General features: G+C 41.3%; 1 protein-coding gene and 1 long non-coding RNA gene across 14 annotated transcripts in view; one reads left to right on the top strand and one right to left on the bottom strand.

The window, feature by feature from the left end:
• Positions 1-1,473: 1,473 nt before the first annotated feature.
• LOC142077943 (uncharacterized) lies at positions 1,474-5,888 on the bottom strand. Its single transcript, XR_012672088.1, has 3 exons — positions 5,531-5,888; positions 4,823-4,932; positions 1,474-4,053 (listed from the first exon to the last, which is right to left on the bottom strand). It is a non-coding gene; the product is annotated as an uncharacterized LOC142077943 (long non-coding RNA).
• THAP12 (THAP domain containing 12) overlaps positions 5,258-20,903 on the top strand; it is a 36,307-nt gene continuing 20,661 nt past the window's right edge. For 11 of the 13 annotated variants that reach the window (XR_012672084.1, XR_012672077.1, XR_012672082.1 and 8 more), the window contains exons 1-6: positions 5,258-5,565; positions 12,946-13,066; positions 14,644-14,751; positions 15,756-15,792; positions 16,063-18,552; positions 20,583-20,660. Coding sequence is in view for 1 of the 13 variants with exons in the window: in XM_075140348.1 (XP_074996449.1) it covers positions 5,477-5,565; positions 12,946-13,066; positions 14,644-14,751; positions 15,756-15,792; positions 16,063-18,011 (2,304 nt within the window). In the remaining 12 variants the exon portion in view is untranslated. Of the gene's footprint in view, positions 5,566-8,136; positions 10,562-12,945; positions 13,067-14,643; positions 14,752-15,755; positions 15,793-16,062; positions 18,935-20,582; positions 20,661-20,903 lie in introns of those variants that run through there. The other 2 variants (XR_012672087.1, XM_075140348.1) reach the window with 2 other exon arrangements.

Consider the following 20,903-nt stretch of genomic DNA (forward strand, 5'->3'; position numbering starts at 1 on the left):
CAGCTTGGTCCCTGATAAGAAGCAGGCACAGCTACTGCAGCTGGCTCTTTTCTGCCATAAACGGTGAATTTTCCAAGAGTCTTACGTTGGTAATTTCAAAAGTAAAATTGGAAAATCAAGGAAAAAAAAAATTATTTCTATCGGCCTGCCAGCAATTGAGAAAAGAAGTAAGGAATTCATTACGCTTTTATACTAAGATGAATGCAACATCGCAGGTAATTTAAATTTTTAGGGAATTTAAAGATGGTTTAAAGTATCTTCCGTGTCTTGCATTAGAGAGAAATAGCATAAATTCTAACAGAAGCTAAATTCTCTCTTGATCTTTTTTTGTTTCCGAGTTAAATGGCCTAACCAACAGTTTCCACTTCTCTTAAGAGGTTATTCAGTGACTCGATACGCTTTCCTGACATAAGCACCTCTATTTTAATTTCATTCTATCTCCCTCAGACCGCTCCTAAACTCTCTCTTCCTCCTCAGACGCTTTCCCGTCACATTTTTTCTCCTGGTTAAGAGAAGAGCAGAAGCCTCAGCAACGTTGAGGCGCTGGCAGCTTGCCAGAGGAGCCTTTTATATATACAGCCTCATCAGATACAGTGATTGTCACCCAGGACTATTTGTATTTAAATCCAGAAAGATATCTCAGCTGCTTTCACTGACAATAGCTTTGTGTTGTCAGTTAATAGAGATTTTTTTTCCCCTATTATAAGTAATGCTTACTATATTCAACATATATATTTGTTTTACAAATCGTGAGAGCTTCAGTGCTGAAAGTACCTAAATTCAGCAAGGCTTAAATCCATCAAAACGCCACCGTGCATCGAGCTGAGCACCTATTTAAGCACTTCGCTGCGCTGAGGCAAAAACTTGATTACATAACCTCAGATAATGGGGAAAAAAAAAAAACAACCTTCATTGTGTCATTCTGCGGCATATCAAAGAGCGAATTGAAGTCGGTACCTTCTGCAATCTCGGGAGGCAGATGCAAACCCCCATCCTCTTTGTAGCGTGCCGTATTGGTGAAGAATGTATAAACTTGCTGGGAAGAAAGCAAAGGCGCTTCTCAGAATAGAAAGCGTGGGAATAAGGCAAAGTATTAAAGTTATCGCTACGCCGTGCAAGTTGTGTCCTTATCTATGGTCACATATGCGTATTACAAACCATCGGTAACTCTAGCGTACTTCTGCAGTTCAAAAAACGTATCCCAGATCAGCATTGAGCAGAATTCAGCCGCACTAGGACCTGATTTGTGCTGTATTTTAGGGGAGCTCGCACGCTCTCCCTCGAGTTGCGCTGTTAACCCACGAACAGACTGTGTCGCTTCGCAGTTCAAGACAACTCATCAGTGAATTATCTGCTCCTGATTTTGACTATTTTTACAAGGCTGGATGGGCTATATAAATGCTGGGGAAGCAGGTGAACGTACCAACTGTAAGGGATGTATTCGACCCCTCTAGGCAGACCGGACAACAAAGGCAGCTCCATAGACAACAGGATAAACAGTTAACGATCATGATTACCTAATGGCAAATGAAACTCTGCATTTGCTTATCTGGACAATCACCGACCTTGTTTTTCCTAGCAATATGATCATTTATAAACTCTTTATGCCCAACTATTTTTGAAGGATCCCATTCATTTGCTGTGCCCTGAATTCAAGAAATATTGATCCTGGAACACCTTGCAAATGAAGGTTTACTTAAACATACAGGATTGTTGCAGGGTGAAAACAGCAACGGAAAAGGAAAGTGAGTTGGTGCTGAGTTTGCAAACCACAATCGGTAACATCTCTGTCGCTACGCAGTCTTCACTGGAACTTTGGGAAAAGTTCATGTACTTTTTAAGAGGTTGGTTAACACCGGTGGTTAGCAAGGCTTGTGCAGACGAATAAAGACAACCTGTCACTCCTGGGTTGGGGCAAGCAAATAGGGAAAATAAAAAGATGACTCAGATTCCCTCACTTCCACTCCTTCATGGTGATATAAATGTCTGATTTCCCCTTAGCGTGCGCTGCCCACAGAGCAGCACGGTAGGCTGTGATCATCTGCTTGGGCTGGCTGAACGCTTCAGAAGCTGCAGCAGCTCAGGTGGAAGCGAGGACTGGACTCGGAGCAGTTTCTTGTAATTTAGAAGGCTGCTTTCCTGTGCAGGGAAGGAAATAAGTAGCTGTAGGCCAGAATACAGACCGCTATGAGTAAATCGTGTAGTACAGGTCATTTGGAAAGTTACGCCTATGCACAAAACCACATCATTTGGGCAGACCTGGACACAAACAACACCCTCGCGTGAAAGTACAGTGCTGCAAAGCCAACGAGCCTCTGGATTTCCTCAGATTGAAGACCTGATACCAAGCTTATGAAAATCAGCATTCTTTGAATCCGAATCATAAAAAAAAGCAAAAAAGATCCCAGTGAAATAGGGTAAAATGCAATGGGAATTGGGTCTGATAACCCTTGAATATCATCATAGACATTGCTAACTTTCATTTGCAAAAAGCTAACCACGAGGGAGGAGCCAGGACACTGCATTACTCCGACTTAGGGTTGGAGTTAAGTTGCATATTGGTCACTAGTATTGCATACTCGACGTGCACTCACATCATCTCAGGGTCCTCTCTCATACAGTGTGAAAGACTTAGTTATTCCCCACCTTTGCCTTCCCGTTCTCCAGAACCGTAGGCAAAGCCTGGACGTAAGCAACTTGTTTTTCATCCTGTCATTGCGAATTTCAGCATGTCTCAAAGGGAGCGTGGATACAGATACACAAAAATACCTCTACAGGATTAATCTGATGTCCTTTTAGTTCTTACAGACAGGTTAACCCAACAACAATGCAGCTATAAGACTTGCAAGAGAATATACGAGTCATGAAAGCATTGCAGACTTCAAATATTCTCTTGCAAATAAACTTTTAATATCAGGAAACCTGCAGGAGTACACAATCGTACCTAAACAGTACAATCAGAAAATAAAGGCATACTGACTTCCACCCTGGGAAAGAGATATGCAGTTCATTTCCAGAAGTACATTAAGGAGGTTATTTTACAACCATTATTACGTGATAGAGAAACCTAGATTTAAGATACAGCTGACCTTAAAGACACAGCAGGGGAAAAAAGCAATTAAAAAATCCACACAAAATTCCTTTAAGAATAATTTATCCAGAGAATACAGATCATATGTACAACACTACTAATACAGCATATAATCCCCGTTCAATGTCAATAGACAATAGACAGACACACTTGGAAATATACTGTGAACAATACTTGAATAATCTGGACAATTACTTAAGACACAAAATCACCAGCATCCAAATTATATATGTACACTTCAAAGGCTACTCTGCAGGAAAAAAAAGGTTTCGGTGATTTCTGTACTCTACAACAGAAGCTAATTCTTGGAATTTCAAACTAAGTAGTACTAAGAACTAATTTTCTTTAAAAATAATGGGCTTCTAGTAATAATGTTGGGTTTTGAAAACAATTAAGTTAATTTTCTTTCCATTATATAGCAATCGCTTAAGAATTAGTCTCCGCATAAAAAACATCATCCAGCAGACTTCAGTAAGTTAACTTTATGCAAAGTCATTGCATTCATTTCATTAGGAAAGCTCATATGCAAATATATACACATTTAGAAGATAACAGCCATAACATGCTTGTATAGTGATTCAAATGATGCAATATGAACAGAAGCTTCGGTCAGAGGTAGCCATTTAGAAGTGTGTGCCATGGTTAATTTATTTCTAATACCGCCATTGTAATGTCTGGTTTTGCTTGTTCAGAACCCCAAGAAGGAGTTTCAGCATGCACGCGCTTTTGTTTGGTGAATCAGTTTGGAGGGGAAAAGGCCCTTCAATCTTGAGCAAAAGATAGTAACAATTATTTAAGGGTGAAGAAGTATTTCTTCATACTGAAATGCGTTTTAAAAGTGTTTGAAAATTAAGGTGCTTCACATTAACATTATACAGTCATGCCTCTAAACTATTACTGCAATTGAAGATGATCCTGCTCTCCTCTGCATTCCCTTGCATCAGCATGGACATTTACGCAACCTGCACAGCAAATCAGATGGCAGTTACCTGAATTGAATCTAACTTAAAGGTAAATGACTGTATTTAAAAAAGGTTACTTATCTGATTAACTCCCTTACACAGTTCACTGTATACGAATGTTTGTGATTGCCCAGTGAAGTGAAAGCAGCCAGGTACAGCTAAACGTATCTTTAGCATTGGCTTAAATGGCTACTCAAAACTACTTAAAAGGAATGAACTCAGCTACATGCCCGAGTTAGAACTCTGGCAAAGAATTAACACCAAATAAATTGATTTTATGGAAATTAGTCCAATGAAATATGCTTTGAGAGTCCTATTTTGAAGGGCACTTGATGACAAGGCTTCCTCATGTAAAAGAGCTTTTGTTCTACTCATACTAAACAAAAAAGTTTACAAGTTTTGAAGCCAGCCAAAAGGAATCAAATGAGGGTTTTTTTTGTTTGTTTTTCCCTTTATGCACTTTTTTGAAAAAACACATACTTTAGCTATTTCATGTATTTGGATTATGCTTCCTAAAGCCCAACAAATCTCTATGTCAGGACGCTTTTCACGTGATTTTAAAGATATGTACGAGATGTATCAAAGCTGAATTCTTACACCATAGCACGATGACACCTGAAACAATTATCACTTGCCATTTATACCTTTCACAGCTGCTATACCTACTTCCTCCAACTCCCAGCAGGCCACACTGGGTGAATTTTTCTTCTCCCAACTACCCAGTTTTCTGTTTCCTGTTTCTTTTTCCTAAGCCTTGTTTCTTTTTTACCTATGGCAAAGTGATCACACTAGGCATACTCCCTGTTTGATTACTTTATTTCTTAAAACACTCATGGTTTCTCTCGTTATCCATCCACACTGCCGAGTAACGACGTCTTCCTAAAAAGCAAAACAGAAGAAAATTGACAAGAGGAAAGGATTACGACCTGCATCTCAAGCTCAATTTTAAGGTAAACGTACTCAATGTAGCGCACACACAGACGCTGCTCTCCGCCCCGCACCGACCCAGCGCAAGACAGGCCGGCCCGGCCCAGCACCCAGCGCCTCTACGCATGCGCGGCGCCGCCGGCGGCCGCTCCCCATGCGCAGGCGCGCCCTCGGCCCGCGCGCTCGGCGGGGCGGGGCGGCGCCGGGGACGCATGCGCACCGCTCATCCGGGCCCCCGGCGGCCCGGCGCGGCGCATGGGCACTCTCCCGCGGGCGGCCGGGCGCGGTGCGTTGTGGGAAGGAGGCGGCTCTTGTCCCGGCGGAGGGCGGCGGTGAATCCTCCCGGCCGCTCACAGCAGTGTAGAGCCGCTTCCCCCCCCTACCCCCCCTCCTCCCTCCCTCCCCCCCGTCCTCCTCCTCCACCCCACATACACACACCCCCCGCCTCCCTCCGGCCCGCGGATTTAAAGGGGCAGCGGCGCCAATCCCGGGGACCATGCCGAACTTCTGTGCGGCCCCCAACTGCACCCGCAAGAGCACCCAGTCCGACCTGGCCTTCTTCCGCTTCCCCCGGGACCCGGTCAGGTGAGACCCCAGCCGGGCAGTGCCGGCGCCGCCTCAGGAAGGCAGACCGCGCTGCAGAGGGGCGGGCTGGGGCGGGGGGCGCGCTCGCCTCTCCCCTCAGGCCCCGCCGGCCCGCAGCCCTCCGCTCCGCGGAGACACCGCGGCGGGGAGGCGCCTCCCTCCCTCCCCCTTCCCCCGCGACCCCTCTCCGCGCCTCCTCACCTAGGCGGGCGGGGGGGCCGCCGCGGTACGGGACAGGGAGTGGGGGGTGTGAGGGGCCGGCGGCCGCCCGGAGCTGCCGCCTCTCCTGGCGGAGGCCGCGCGCGCTGTGGCGCCGGGGGGGCGGGGCTCGGCGGGACCCTCCGGCCTGCGGCGTGGAGGCGGGCGAGCAGCTGCGCATGCGCCGGCGCGGCCACCGCCCCCCCCCCCCCCCCCCCCCCCCGGGGAGGGGGGCTCGAGGGAGTGATGGTGGCAGACGGCGGTGCAGCTCCGGGGGGTGGCGAGTGAGGGGCTGCCTGGCTGTGAGGGGAGAGGGGGGGGCTGAGGGAGTGAGAGAGTGCCCGGCTGTGAGGGGAGTGAGGGGCTGCCCGGCTGCGAGGGGCTGAGGGAGTGAGGGGCAGCCTGGCTGTGAGGGGAGTGGGGGGCTGAGGGAGTGAGGGGCTGCCTGGCTGTGAGGGGAATGGGGGGCTGAGGGAGTGAGGGGCTGCCTGGCTGTGAGGGGAGTGGGGGACTGAGGGAGTGAGGGGCTGCCTGGCTGTGAGGGGAGTGGGGGGCTGGGGGAGTGAAGGGCTGCATGACTGTGAGGGGCTGAGGGAGTGAGGGGCAGCCTGGCTGTGAGGGGGGGGGTGGGGGGTGGGGGGCTGAGGGAGTGAGGGGCAGCCTGGCTGTGAGGGGAGTGGGGGGCTGAGGGTATGAGGGGCTGCCTGGCTGTGAGGGGAGTTGGAGGCTGAGGGTGTGAGGGGCTGCCTGGCTGTGAGGGGAGTAGGGGGCTGAGGAAGTGCGGGGCTGCCCCGCTGTGAGGGGAGTGGGGGGCTGCCCCGCTGTGAGGGGAGTGGGGGGCTGCCTGGCTGTGAGGGGAGTGGGGGGCTGAGCAAGTGAGGGGCTGAGGGGAGTTGGGGGCTGAGAGTGTCAGGGGCTGCCTGGCTGTGAGGGGTGTGAAGGAGTGCCTCGCTATGAGGGGCTGCCTGGCTGTGAGGGGTGTGAGGGATGCCTTGGTGTGAGGGGGTGCACCCGTGTTATGGGTGTGGACAGCGATGGGAGGTATGGCTATTAGAGATGTGGGCAGCTGGAGGGGTGGAGAAGCAACGGGATGAGGCAAGGGAGCCCGTGCATTGTGGGGAGCCCGCACAGGGTCAGCACTGGCTCAGGTGATGGAAGTCTGTCAGTCCTACTGTGTGTACTGAGGTGATGTGGCGCTGGACGACGAGGGGGATGTGTGACAAATAGGACACCGGTGTGACAGGCAGCTGTCACAGGATTGCAAGGATGATGGTTGGTGTCGAAGCGTCATGAGCAATAGCAGAAGTGAGGAGATATTCAAGTTCCCAACGGGTGAAAGGCAGGGATGGTACACTGGTAGAGCAAGAAGTGTGCGAGTGAGAGGCCACGGAGAATGCCACGAAAAATAAATCGTGCACTTAGACGTAGAAACCCCCATGTAGAAGTTCACTTCTAAATCTGGTTAATGCTGTTAAAATCGTTTGTATTAACTTGCTCCTCATAATTTTGGAAGGTGCATAGGCGCTAGAGCAATACTAGTTCTCTCTCTCCTAACAGGAGGCAATTAAGGCTGCAATTTTTGACAATTTGTACATGATAGTCGCTTCCTTCTTTCCTGGAAGCTGCTTGACCTGATTTTTTTAAAATTTAAAAACCCATAGGAATTGTGGGTATATAGTTTTTTCTAAGAAAACAGTCCTCTGTAAGTGATTTCAAAAGAAGATACAAAAAGCTCATATAGGTAGTAGCTGCTGCTTAAAGCTGTGTTTTCGGATATGTCATCAAGCTCTCCGGGGTAACTGCAATGCCTCGCGTTAAAGCTAGGATAACCACACCTTTTTCTGATGCCCATACATGCAAAGTTTTCTAGTATGATCCTTATTACATGTGTTTATGCTTTTATTAAAAACTGAAGTCAAAATTGACTGCCTACAAATTGACTGCAAAGTTGATTGCCTACTCTTAACCTTTCGTTTGTGTGGTTCACTCCCAACGTTGTCTCTTTCCACCCTCTGTCCTGTGAGATCTGCAGGTTCTTCCGCAGTCAAAAGAATGACTGCAGTTTGTGTGGAACTGAAGAGATTTGGTGCTGGCTGAACTTCAGTCTTAATTAAGAAGGAGTCCATGCTGTAAAATCCAAGTCATGTCAAGTTGTGCAAAATTGGTCAATACGTGACAGTTTATTGTATGAACGAAATACCCCCTTCAGTTTGTAATTTTTCTATTTAAAGACATTTTGAATGAATGTTTTCCATGGTAGTAATAGAGAGATGTGTCAAAAAATGTGCAGTTAATTAAACAATACTCTAATTTTAAAGAAATTTTTTTTTAAAAACCTGTATTTCAGAATTGGAATACTGCTACTTTTAACCACCATTTGTGGAAGTTTAGAAATGAAAACCTTTTGAAAAAAACAATGTGTGTCAGCTACAATGAGTTGGAATAATATAGATTTACGAATGTTTCTTTTGCAAACGTTGAAGTGGATCGCAGACATGGTTTTAGGAAGCATGTACTGGCTTACATTTCTACAGTGTGTGGATAAGCATGCTTTCTGAGTTCATGACTACTTCATAATCCCTCTGAAGTAGTTCAGGCTAATACGATTAACGTTCCTGTAACAGAACAGTAGAAAATAGAGTTAAAATTGACCCTGAAGGATCATCTATACCTTCCCCCTCTCCAAAGGAAGGATAAACTATACCTAACTGTTTCTAGCATCTTTGTCGTGCTCTTAAAAACATGCAGTGACAAAGATGACACTCTCTTTAAGTTCTCTACAAGATTTTTCCACCCCCTAATATCTTTCACCTTTCTCATTTAAACCTATGTTAAAATGTCCAAGTTGATCATGTATTCTATTTTAACAACAGCGTTTAAAGATCGATAAATCCATGTAACCTTCTGGCTTTGTAGACTGGAGGATGTTAGTGGTTTATTCTCCGGTGTGAACTGCAGCAGTCACCTGCAGTTGTAAATGACAATGTGTTGCTTGTACTGCTTGCTGTCATAGAAACCTCTTACCGTTATAGGTCAAACTGGTCTGGCGAGCAAAGTACTTTATGCCAAAAATGTGTTGTTTGCACTTGGCATCTTACAGTAAGAAAGTTGAGTATAACAGCATCAGAATACATCTTTTAAAAATGAATTTTAATTTTTAAAAAAATCGTTGATGAGAAATACATAGTCCCAGGTAAATTGTCTCTACTACCTTACTGCCCTCAGTTTTTCCACAATAACTGAATATTTGCCTTTATGTTTTCCCAGTTCATTGCTAAGCAGTTCCAGTTAGACATTCCAAGTTGGATCTTTCGAGCATTAGCAGGTCTGTGAGAGCTAACCAGTTAGTTAAGACTAGCTTCTTTTATTGTCACTACCTGAGAAAATGAGAAGGGGTGCACAGATTAGGCTTTGAAAAAGAACCAGCTGCATTTAATGGATGGTACATAGTCTTTTCATATCAAACGTTAATGTAAATAGCCTCTGTTACCCCAATAAGGATGCATATTTTATAGTTTTATACAGTCTAGGCAGTGATCCCCACAGTAAGATCTGTCCATTTAACCCTCATCTGTGTTTCTGACCCTGTTCGTCATGGTGGTTTGAGTTAAGGTGAGGTGTAAGTATTTCGAACAAAATACTTCTTAAGCAAAGGGATGCTCTTCTACTGCAGTTGACCAATATCGAGGTAACATAAATAGGTTACGCTCTATCCACACCGCCATTTGAACTTCTATGAGATGTCAGCAGATCTCTGAAAATGTAAGGTTTGTGACTGAAGAAAACCTTCTTAAAAGCTAATGGGCGATACCTAAGCAGTGGTGTAATATATTGCATTGATATGGCTTTTAATTTGTGCCAAATGTTTTGCAACTAACGCACTTGTGCAACAGTATAGAGTGTGCGTTAGTTGAATACTAAAAAACTGGAGAAATTTTTATACGTAATTTTATTCTAAAATCTTTTTAGTTGCTGCTTGGATAATACCATGCAGAGCTCTGTTAGGTGATTTCGGGGGTCTGACCTCCTTTTTCTTTGTTCTTCCATTCCTCGATCCTCGGAGGGCATTCCTTTTGGAGCCAAACTCGTAGCAAGACTGAAGGGCTGAATTCAGACTCAGATGGAGTTTGCATGTTTGAGTCCAGTTGCATAATCGCCACCATCTCCCTCTAGTCCTGTAGCTACCTGAGAAAATGTCAACGCTCCAGCCTTTGCCCGTAGCGTTTCCTAGATGAATAGAGCTCCGGTTTCCCATCTGCTGCTCCGATGGGGTGAGGAGCTTGGCGCCTGTGTCTGATCAGGATCCGCAAACTGGGGCTCTGCGTGACAAGGGCTTCTTTCGGATCATTGCTCAGACAGCATTGACTTCGGCACAAAAGGCAGTGGCCACAGCCACTTTTATGTAACTGTAGAAGAAGTTGGGAAGGGAGAGGAATATTGGGTGGCTAATTTAATCTTAGTGAGACTCATTTCATGAGTAAGACCCCTCTGAAGAGCTCATGGTATCTTTTGCCATCACTCATTAGTCTGATCTGGTCCCTAGCTATTACTAGTATCTACTTAACTTGTTCTCTGGTTAGCAGCAACATCAGAGGTGAAGGGATTCAGGTCGATTTTTGTCTGTCCTTGACAGCTATGTGCCAGTTCTGGTACCTGTGCTAGATGCGCCATCACTGCCACCGATTTGTCTTTACGTGGTTGCCAGGGGGTGATTCAGAGGAGTTACCATAACGTGAGGAGCTCTGACTTCGCTCCCTGGCAGCCTTCCTCAGCTTCCTTGAATCACTGAGAGAGGCAGGTAAGACCACTAGGGTCAGGCTCTTCCTCTGGATACCCCTCTGCTCTGAAACCCTCCCCACTAACTATAGGGAGGCTCATCAGCCTTTGTGACAGCCCGATGCCATCACCTTTAACGAGTTATCTAGTAATCAGCACCCACTCAGAAAGTATGAGAGCCAGTCTCAATATAATCTGCATGCTGAAGGTCTCCCATGTAAAAGACTCTGTTTATATCATCTGGTTAAATGAAGAATGCTCTCCTGTTCTCTTGTTGGCGTGATTGCACTGTCCAGGCAAGAGTACAAGATCTGTGGTTCCAAAAGACTGAGCAAGAAATGATATTTTTTTCTTATTATCGTTTTAAGTCATTATTAGGAATAGTATGGCTAGATCTATGAGAGCAGTATTAGAAGTGATTCGTGTTTTACGGCACTTGCTGCCACTGTAATTTTGATATTTTGCATGAATGAAAAATTAAGATGCACAAACGGTTCAGCCAGCAGAGATCAGAATCCAAGATTCCTCCCTTTGATCTTCACAGTTGCCCTTTATTGCACTCGGTTAAAGTAGAGGTGATGGTGAATCCACTCAGAGCTGTGGATTTCTTCATTTGGGCTGCCCACCAAAACATCTGGCGAGACAGCCTTCATTCCTAAATTGTTGAATAATCGCTAATTATTTTTCTCCCTCCTTGCTCCTATGAGCAATAATTCTGTGTTTGCAGTAAAAAATAATAATAAAATTGCTTTCTCATAACTTCTAGCTGTTTCTTGGGTCGGGACCCATCTTCTTTTTAATTTAGCAATAAAAAAGAAGATTTAAAGCCTTTTGGTTTTAAATGGACTGAGTAATTTTTTCACTTTCGTGAATTTCAGCAATGATTGGGTTGTGGGGAGATCTCCCCCACTTTGCCCTACTGAAATAGTGGACTCTTCATGTAACTTCTCTGTGTAGGTTCCTGGAACTTTGTGGACATTGCCAACATGTACCAATTAAAAAAAAAAACAAACCCCAACACTTTAAAATATGACTCCATGTTGAAAAGTATGTAGCAAAGTGATGGATTATAAAGTAAAATAAGTCACTGAGACTGTAGTGGAAGTTCCTTCTCCTTTTTGCTGTAGAATTATTGTGATATTACCGTAATTCTTTATAATGTAGTTGTCTCTGGTGTTCTTGAGTTTGTCTGGGAAAGGTTTTACCCTAGGAGGAATGGGAGCGTGTGTAACCACAGTTAGAATAATGAACAAGTCATCAGTCATGTTCATGTGAAGGTTTTTAGTCACTTGTATGTTTTCAACTCTCTGTTTACTTATGTGCTGTTGTAAATTGGTGGCTCTGTGATGCTACGATGTGTAAGCAAGTGCATTAAAATAATGCTGCTTCAGAGGATTATTTTTGCAGGAAGGAAATGTTTTGGGTTTTTTTTTTTTTTGAAACTTTTAAATACAGAGATATCAATAGCCGCTGGAGTCTTGTTAATGAATATATATATATTTTTACTGTACAAATAAAATAGCAGATGAGTTTTACTGGAGTAGCTGTGCAGAATCAGTCTATGCATGTTGTTGCTCAAAAATCCATAGCAGGAAAGTGATTGCATAGACCCCATTGGGGGAAATACAAGCTGACTAATGCATTTGCATTAATTACTGCAAGTGATTTACTCACTAGAGGAAACAGTATCTTGCATATCTAAAAGGAGCCCTTTAGATATGGGGAAATGTTTCTTTAGCTTTGTGTTGTATCTCAGAGAACTAATCCAAAGCAGAAGTAAACGTTGTAAAAATATGCATCTAATGAAAACTTATTTCAGGCATGGGAACGCTGTCTGTAGAATGATTGCTTTTTTATTTTTATTATTTCACTTTTCAAAAAACTACTCTAAACTCCCCAATGACCACAACAAATAAGAAAAATGCTGTATTTTAGCGGGAGGCAGAGAAGATAACTATTTTAATAGCTGCCTTCAAAACTTTATGACTTTAGTATACAAGCACATCTCTTTCTTTTTTAACTTTTCTTTTTAAGATTAAATTCTTAAGAATTAAATGGTCAGGTTTCATGAGCAACTGTGTCACAATCTGTTGCGTGCGTAAGACAAAGGCAAGAATGTATAAATTAAGGGAAAATCCTGATTTTGCTGGGGTGGTGTTAAGCAAGAATATATAAATTAAGGGAGAAGATTCCTGAGTTAGCTGGGGCGGTGTTAAGTGGTGAGCAAAAGGAGAAAAACAAATTTTTAAAAAGGTTTGATGGTACGTTACAACGGAAGGTGTACAGAACTTTCCTTAGCCTTGCATAAAGGGCAGGGTTCACTGCACTCCAGTTCTGAGTACCGTTTGAAATTGCAGGGGATTTTGTTTTATCTTAAAACTAGCTAATTCTTTTGCTTACACGCAGATGTCAAAGATGGGTAGAGAACTGTCGAAGGGCAGATTTAGAAGATAAAACTCCAGATCAACTCAACAAGCATTACAGATTGTGTGCTAAACATTTTGAGACTTCTATGATATGTAGAAGTGTAAGTAAAACCAAGTATTTGTTTATTGCGTCTTGCAAAATGTGACTAATGTTTTTCATCAGAATGCTGCATTTTAATCTTTGATCTCCTGGATAACTGGTCCCTGCGAAAATTAATCTCTTAGTCTTAATTGAGATCATTGTCATGTGCCAGGGCACCGCACAGACTCGCAGATGTTGGCACAAAGGATGAGGTGGAAATGAGCAGTTGAGGAAGAGAAAAGCAGAGCTGCTCCTGATGATTTAATGTGTTCGTGGAGCCCTGGTCTTCACTGCAGTTCTTTACTCATGCAAAGCAATGCTCATTTTGTTTATTGTCACTAGATGTTACAACATTATATAAATTTATTGGGTGTAAGTATGTAATTTTGCATACCTCTAATTATTTAAAGTCATTAATGTGCTGTTGCTGAAGTGTGTACATGGTGTGATTCAGTTAAATTACACTCTGTTGTGGCCAAGAGATTTAAACATTCTTTGCATCTGTCAAGTTTTTGGTTCTTGTTATATTTTATCCAGCTAAAATCACGGCACTGTTTTCTGTTAATGAAAGTTCATTGTTCTTCTTGTTAACACAATAACGCTGATTTTAACAGCTTACATAACAGTAGGAAGTAGTGGATTTGGGGCTTTGTATCGAGTTTTAATTTCCAGGCTGAATTTTACATCGATACATAGGCAAAATCAGTCCTTTAGTTACGAAGGATAATTAAAATATGCAGGTCAGAGTTTGAGCTCCTGGTGGTATTACACGACAGGGTCTCTGATTAGCCAGCATCCCAGAAACAAACGAACAAATGAACGTTGGAAGTAATTCTGAATCTGAAATGAAGCTTTATGAACCTCAGTTTGCTTAAAATGTGTTTCAATCTAATGATAGGTATAAACATAATCAGTTAAAATCCTGTACTTCCTGGAAATTAGCCAGTTTAGACGACATAAGTTTACAATATATCCAAATATAAAATTTTACTTAAAATATTTTTCTTTAACTGCTAGAAACATTTACATGACCATCTAGAAGTCTTTTCTTCCTCCTGCTCATTTGACAGATACATTTTCCGTCAATACGATCTTTCACGATAGTGTTTTGTGGAATTCCTAAGTCTACATAAAGAAGCAGTTGAACATTTTAGTTGTGAAAATGGTTATGTTTCTAGAATTGTGAAATAAGTGATAAAAAGCAAAGCTCAACAGTAACAAAGGGTTTCCTTTCTGATGCATAGATGTCTTTTTATCCAGAAAAAATATATAATCATAATATTACAGTATTAATTATTGCATCTGGGGTCTTTGATGTGAAGTTAACGGGGAAGAAAAAGTGTTTGCGGCTTGGGTTGGGGTGGTGGGGGTTTTTTAAATATCTCTCTTCTAATTTTCAATGTTCTCTTGATACCTCAAAATGTGAATTGCATAGCATAGCTTTCTCTTTGTTTTGAAACATTAGAAAGTGAAAATACTTTTTAAAAAAAGGAAGAAAAGGAAAACAAGGCAGGGCACGGCATCTGAAATTCTGGGGGCTTTTTGTGCACGCACATCCCAAAGATGTCCCTGATCTAGACGTCTTTCTTCTTACAGAGCCCTTACAGAACGGTTTTACGGGATAATGCTGTGCCAACTATATTTGATCTTACAAGTCACTTGAACAATCCCCACAGTAGGCATAGGAAAAGGATAAAAGAGCTGGTAAGTTTTTAATGTAATTTTTTTTTTAATATTAAAACAATAAAGGCAAGTAAGTTCATGTGAAATTTTTTATACAAAGTGTCAAATAATAATATTTAGCACTTCAGTGTTTGCATTTTCTGTACTGCCTATTCTAGTATCTTTTTGTTGATTATAAGTAATATGCCCAAATATTATGCTGATAAAAATTTTACCTGCTAAGGAAGGTTTAATGAGATAATCTGGAAAATGAAATGTCTTGATCCAGAGCTGATTCTGTCTTCCAAAGAAAGTGTATAGCTTCCTTTTTCTTGTTATTACAGCACTAACTGAATACAACTTAGACTTAGTACCCTAGAGTTCTTGCTACATATTGATTGTGATCTTCAGTTCACCCGTTTAACTTTTGAAGTCTGCACCAATTCAGATATGCCTGTTTTAGCTTATTGTTCTGAAAAGATGACCCATGTATAAAACCAAGATCAAGCATTTTTTTGTGGAATTATGTCTTGTGGATACCTCTTTTGTGTCATTTATAGAAAAAGTGTCTCTAGGTCTCTGTGGTTATAAGTATACTGAAATTAAGAAGAATTAAATTCCTAAACTCTGCTTATATATTGGGAAATTACAGACAACTTCTAAATATTTCTTCATGAGTTTGATTGAGTCTGTTTATTGGATGAAAGTAGAGCTAAAGACAGTTCTATCTACTGGCAGTGCATGTTCAGAATTCTTTAATGGAATCTATTTACTAATAATTATAAAATACTTATTGAACAAACTCGTAAGTATGGGAATCTTAGCAGTAGTAGCAAACTATTCTCATGTAGTTAGTAGATATGTGTTGTGGCAGCAATTAACAACGTGAAGAAACCCCTTCTCTTGGACCTTCTAGCACTTTTTGGTGAATACTAACACTCTTAAAATGGTCTCATCTAGAATATTTGTATCTGATCTTGATGTGTTTTAATATTTTAAGGTTATGTGCTAGACATTATCAATATAAGTTCTTTTTTTTTTGTTAGAGTGAAGATGAAATAAGAACACTGAAGCAACAAAAGAGTAAGTGGGCAAAATAATTGGGTTCATAAAAACTTTGTTGAGTAAGGCTGACAAGGTAATGCAGGACATATAACTGTAAGTTTATATGTATCGGGAGGATAACTGAGTTGCTGCTTGATTCAAACAGCCAGTCTAAACTCTTTCTGAAATACTGATTCACTTTTAAACTGGAAACTCCAGTAACTTAAAGGTAATGGGGATAGTAGGGGAAAGCAAATGTTATGTTTTATTTGTGTTATCTTGACACTTACAGTATTTTACATTTTGTAGTTGATGAAGCTTTTGAACGGGAACAGGCAACTCAAGAATTGAACGAAAGCAACGAACAAAATACTGTCTCAGAGGAAGGAGGGGAAGAACAAGAGGAAGAATCTGTCCCCTTAACACTGGAAGAAAGAGAAAACAAAGATTACCTTAAATCTTTGTTTGAAATTTTGATCCTAATGGGTAAACAAAATATTCCTTTGGATGGCCATAGTGTTGATGAGCTTCCAGAAGGTATTTTTACTTCAGATAACTTTCAGGCTCTACTGGAATATAGAATAAACGCTGGAGATGAAGTTCTGAGGAAACGATTTGAGATGACTGCAGTCAATCTTGAGTATTGTTCCAAAACTCAGCAGAAACAAATGCTTGAGATCTGTGAAAGCTGTGTCAGAGAAGAGACACTGAGGGAAGTAAGAGACTCGCACTTCTTTTCTATTGTCACTGATGAAGTAGTAGACATAGCGGGAGAGGAACATTTGCCAGTGTTGGTGCGATTTGTTGATGATTCTCATAATCTAAGAGAGGAATTCATAGGGTTTTTACCTTATGAGGCCGATGCCGAAATTTTAGCTGTAAAGTTCCACACGACTATCACTGAAAAGTGGGGTCTAAACATGGAGTACTGTCGAGGTCAAGCCTACATCGTCTCCAGTGGGTTTGCTTCTAAAATGAAAGTTGTGGCTACAAGACTCTTGGAAAAGTATCCACAAGCTGTGTATACACTGTGTTCCTCTTGTGCCTTAAATGTTTGGCTGGCAAAATCCGTTCCTGTTGTTGGTGTTTCCATTGCATTAGGAACAATCGAAGAAGTTTGCTGTCTTTTTAATCAGTCTCCGCAATTACTAGTAGAACTGGACAACACAATTTCTGTTCTTTTTCAGAACAACGAGGAGAAGGGTAACGAGCTGAAGGAGATCTGCCGTTCTCAGTGGACAGGCAGGCATGATACTTTTGAGGTTTTAGTGGACCTCATGCAAGCACTGGTACTGTGCTTGGATGCGGTAAGCAGTGACTCATCCGTCAGGTGGAACAACTTTATTGCCGGTCGAGCATTTGTACTTTCAAGTGCATTGACAGATTTTGACTTCATTGTCACTATTGTAATTCTGAAAAATGTTCTGTCTTTTACAAGAGCATTCGGAAAAAATCTCCAAGGACAAACATCAGATGTGTTCTTTGCAGCTAGCAGCTTAACAGCAGTGTTGCATTCTCTGAATGAAGTGATGGAGAATATTGAAGTTTACCATGAATTTTGGTTTGAGGAAGCAACAAATTTGGCTACAAAACTGGATGTACAAATTAAACTCCCAGGAAAATTTCGCAGGGCACGACAAGGTAACTTGGACTCTGAGGTAACATCAGAAAATTACTACAAAGAAATCCTTAGTGTCCCCACAGTGGAGCATATTATTCAAGAATTAAAAGACATATTCTCAGAACAACATTTAAAAGCTCTTAAGTGTTTATCGTTGGTGCCCTCAGTCATGGGGCAGCTCAAATTCAATACGTCTGAGGAGCATCATGCTGACATGTACAAAAACGACTTGCCTAACCCAGACACGCTTTCTGCTGAGCTTCATTGTTGGAGAATCAAGTGGAAGCACAGAGGAAAAGATATTGAACTTCCAGCTACTATTTATGAAGCACTTCACTTGCCTGACATAAAGTTTTTCCCTAATGTTTACGCGTTGCTTAAAGTCTTGTGCATACTTCCAGTGATGAAGGTGGAGAATGAAAAATACGAAATAGGACGAAAGCGCTTAAAGGCATACCTGAAAAACACCTTGACAGAGCAAAGGTCAAGCAACCTAGCTTTGCTGAACATAAACTTTGATATAAAACATGACTTAGATTTAATGGTGGACACCTACATTAAACTCTATCCAGATAAAGTGGAGTTTCAAGAAGACTTTATTCCCTCAAACAACTCTGAAGTAACAGAAGATGCTTAATTTTTTAAGCTCTAACCAATCTGTTGAAACAGCTTTTTCTTAATTAAGTTTCAACACTAAGAAAAAAACCTGTGAAATCTATAAAATCACTGCAATTGTATTTCCATTTTAGGTCTCGGACTGAAGAAGCTGTGGTCAGTGACCCAAATTATGTTTTGTTAGTCTGCATTAAATATGTTATGCAAACAAAACCAAGCCTGAAAATAAGCCCATGCTCTTGGCAGAGGTGCTTTCTACATCTGATTGACTTAACTAGGTGCTCGTTTACTTTATTGCATCTTGGAAAAAGTTTGTTGTGATTGTAGATCTGATGAGACTGTTACATATTTGCTCATGAATTAGGATAAGAAAAAATCCTCAAAATGTTAAAAAGAGTATACTGTTTCAGTTCTGTTACTTTGGATTTTATTCTTTTTGAAAACCTTTAAAAAAAAGTCGTTGATGTATATTTAATTGGCATTTTGGAGAGTGGGTGCAGCTATTGCACGATCGTCGTGCTGTGGACTGTTCACGGTGTAAAGTGAATGTTAGTGGTATAGAGGTACGTTTACGGTTTCGTTGGAAGAGTCAACCTCTTTAATCTCTCGATGACTGTTTACATTCCTTTGTGTGAGACACAAAACTTCTTTTCTTTAGGCTTTTAACAGGCATGGCAGGAGTACTGAAATTCCTAAAAGACACTAAAAACTTAAAATTTATTCCACAAACATTTAAATCTGTTTATCCTGACTCTGACACAAACCCGTGCATCTTATTGTCTGTTTATTTGTAAACTCACCCAGGAAAGATTAAAATAAGAGTTTGTTGTTTGTCTAGAAGTAAGATTGAAAATACTGCTGTTATTTTTGGCAAGAATGAAACTTTTTTGTACAGTTTATTGCAATTTAAAATAAAATGTGAATTGCTTTTTACATAGTATTGAATTTCTTAGTAAAGCTGTGCCTCTTTGAGAATGTGTGTTCTTTTGTAAGGTACCTTTTAGTTTTGGCAATTTTTTCTCCGTTGTTTTTGCAATTCTAGTGAGTGGCATTGTCTTAAGATGCAGGAGACTTTGTGTAATAGCACTTCTGATCTGTATGTTCTGCTGAAGGTTTGTTAAAGTATTTTGAGATGGCACTAAATACAGTGCTTTTAATTGTCAAGTTCTGTCTAACTGAAACAGGTGGAAATAGATTAATTTTGAAATGGTTGAAAAGTTAAGTTTTGCGGCTATCCTGATGCATGCCAATTTTATAACTTATTTACAATTGTCCTTTTATGTACTTTCCAGTCGCAGTGGGAAAGACCCCCAGCAACAGAAAATTGACTGATTGTACAGACTGTGACAAATACAGTTCTTAATGTTTTAATGCAGTCAAACAATAAGAATGAATTTGAAAAAAAAAAACCCTTTACTAAGTAAGCTTAGATATTAAAGTGGCTATGTACATCTTAAGAAATGCTTTCAGGAGCTTTTATTTACATTGGAGCAGTAAAAATTACTCTTAAAAAGTATTATCTTTTCTTTCCACTGCTATTTGTATATGCTTTCTGGCATGCTTTCATGTTAATGCAATTGTTGCCTTGATCAGTAGAAAACGTTTTAGCTAATAGCTTGCTCTGTTCCTCTGAATATATGAAAATAGCCCAGATCTATGTTAATGCTATTTAAAAAAAAAAAAAGGGCATTTTTTAATGAGAAGTCAAATGGAAAATTGTCCTTTTTTAAAGAACATCTCAATTACAATTTTAATAAAATAAATAAATAAAAAATCTTTCCCATCCTGGGAATGTCTGTGAGTTCCCCCTCTGAACACAGCAATGCGAGGTGGTCGTGACTTCTGAGATTGGGAGCCCCGATTCAATAAAGTCAGGTTGGATGAGCCCAGGCTTACGGGCATAATCAGAGAAGGAAAATTGATAGCCAGCGCCGTATACTTGGCCAAAAGAGCCGAAGGCTACTTTTGGACTGTGTAAATGAGATCTTTTTGACCGATGTACTGAGACAAATTGAAGAAGGGAAATGCAGTAAAACACTCCTTTAGCTGCTGAAGTGTCTTCAGGAGCTCAGCTGAGACAATCAGTTGTGACTAGTGTTGCTAATTAGCTGGCTCCAAGAGCCTTGATTGCTTGGTGTGCTTGATCCTTGCACAGCCTTTCAGAGAGATGCTAAAATTGTCTGTAATCAATCAGAAGCTCTTTATTTAGCCTATTTGAATTGCTCTGTTGGTGAGGAATGCCTCATTTTGTAGGCACATCAGTGCATCACTTAGGAACCTGTAGCAGGTAGTCTGAATAGCGATGGCTCGGCAGGGTGCGGAGGAGCAGAGGAATAGCAGATTGCAATGGTAGGTGCTCCTTTAACTTGAGATTTGTGTGGAGGAAAACCACTTACTGAAACTACAGTGGCTCCCATCTTATTTCTGGGGTGCAGAGAAAGGATGTGACTGAAATGGAATCCACTGGAATCCAGTGGAATATAATTTTAAAGAGAACACTGTTGCTAGAGCATGTCAGAGACTGGCAGAGAAGTGTCTGAAAATGGGACAAATAATCACTGAAGATGAACTTTGATTCAATTTTTTTTAACAGATTCTTGAAACAGAGGAAATTGTCATCTTAAATATCCTGCCAATTCAGGGCAGTATGTATTTCCAAGGTGCATCTGAGGTATTTACCTTGCTTTGACGTGGCTTTTTGGCACATTCTATGTAATGCAGCAATATGTCTGTTTAAATTATTTTAAGTATCACTGCTGAGAAATTAATGTATTTTAGTGAAAGTGGATTTTCCTTAGCTGCTCAGCTGATTGTGTTTTGTGAAAGCAACGCTTGTCTTAAGAATATACAAACTCTATTTCCTTTTCCCATGCACAGAGTTCCTGTTAGAAATCACTATTACTTCTCTGAAAAG

Source organism: Calonectris borealis, chromosome 1, assembly GCF_964195595.1.
Source record: "Calonectris borealis chromosome 1, bCalBor7.hap1.2, whole genome shotgun sequence".
NCBI classification, from domain to species: Eukaryota; Metazoa; Chordata; class Aves; order Procellariiformes; family Procellariidae; genus Calonectris; species Calonectris borealis.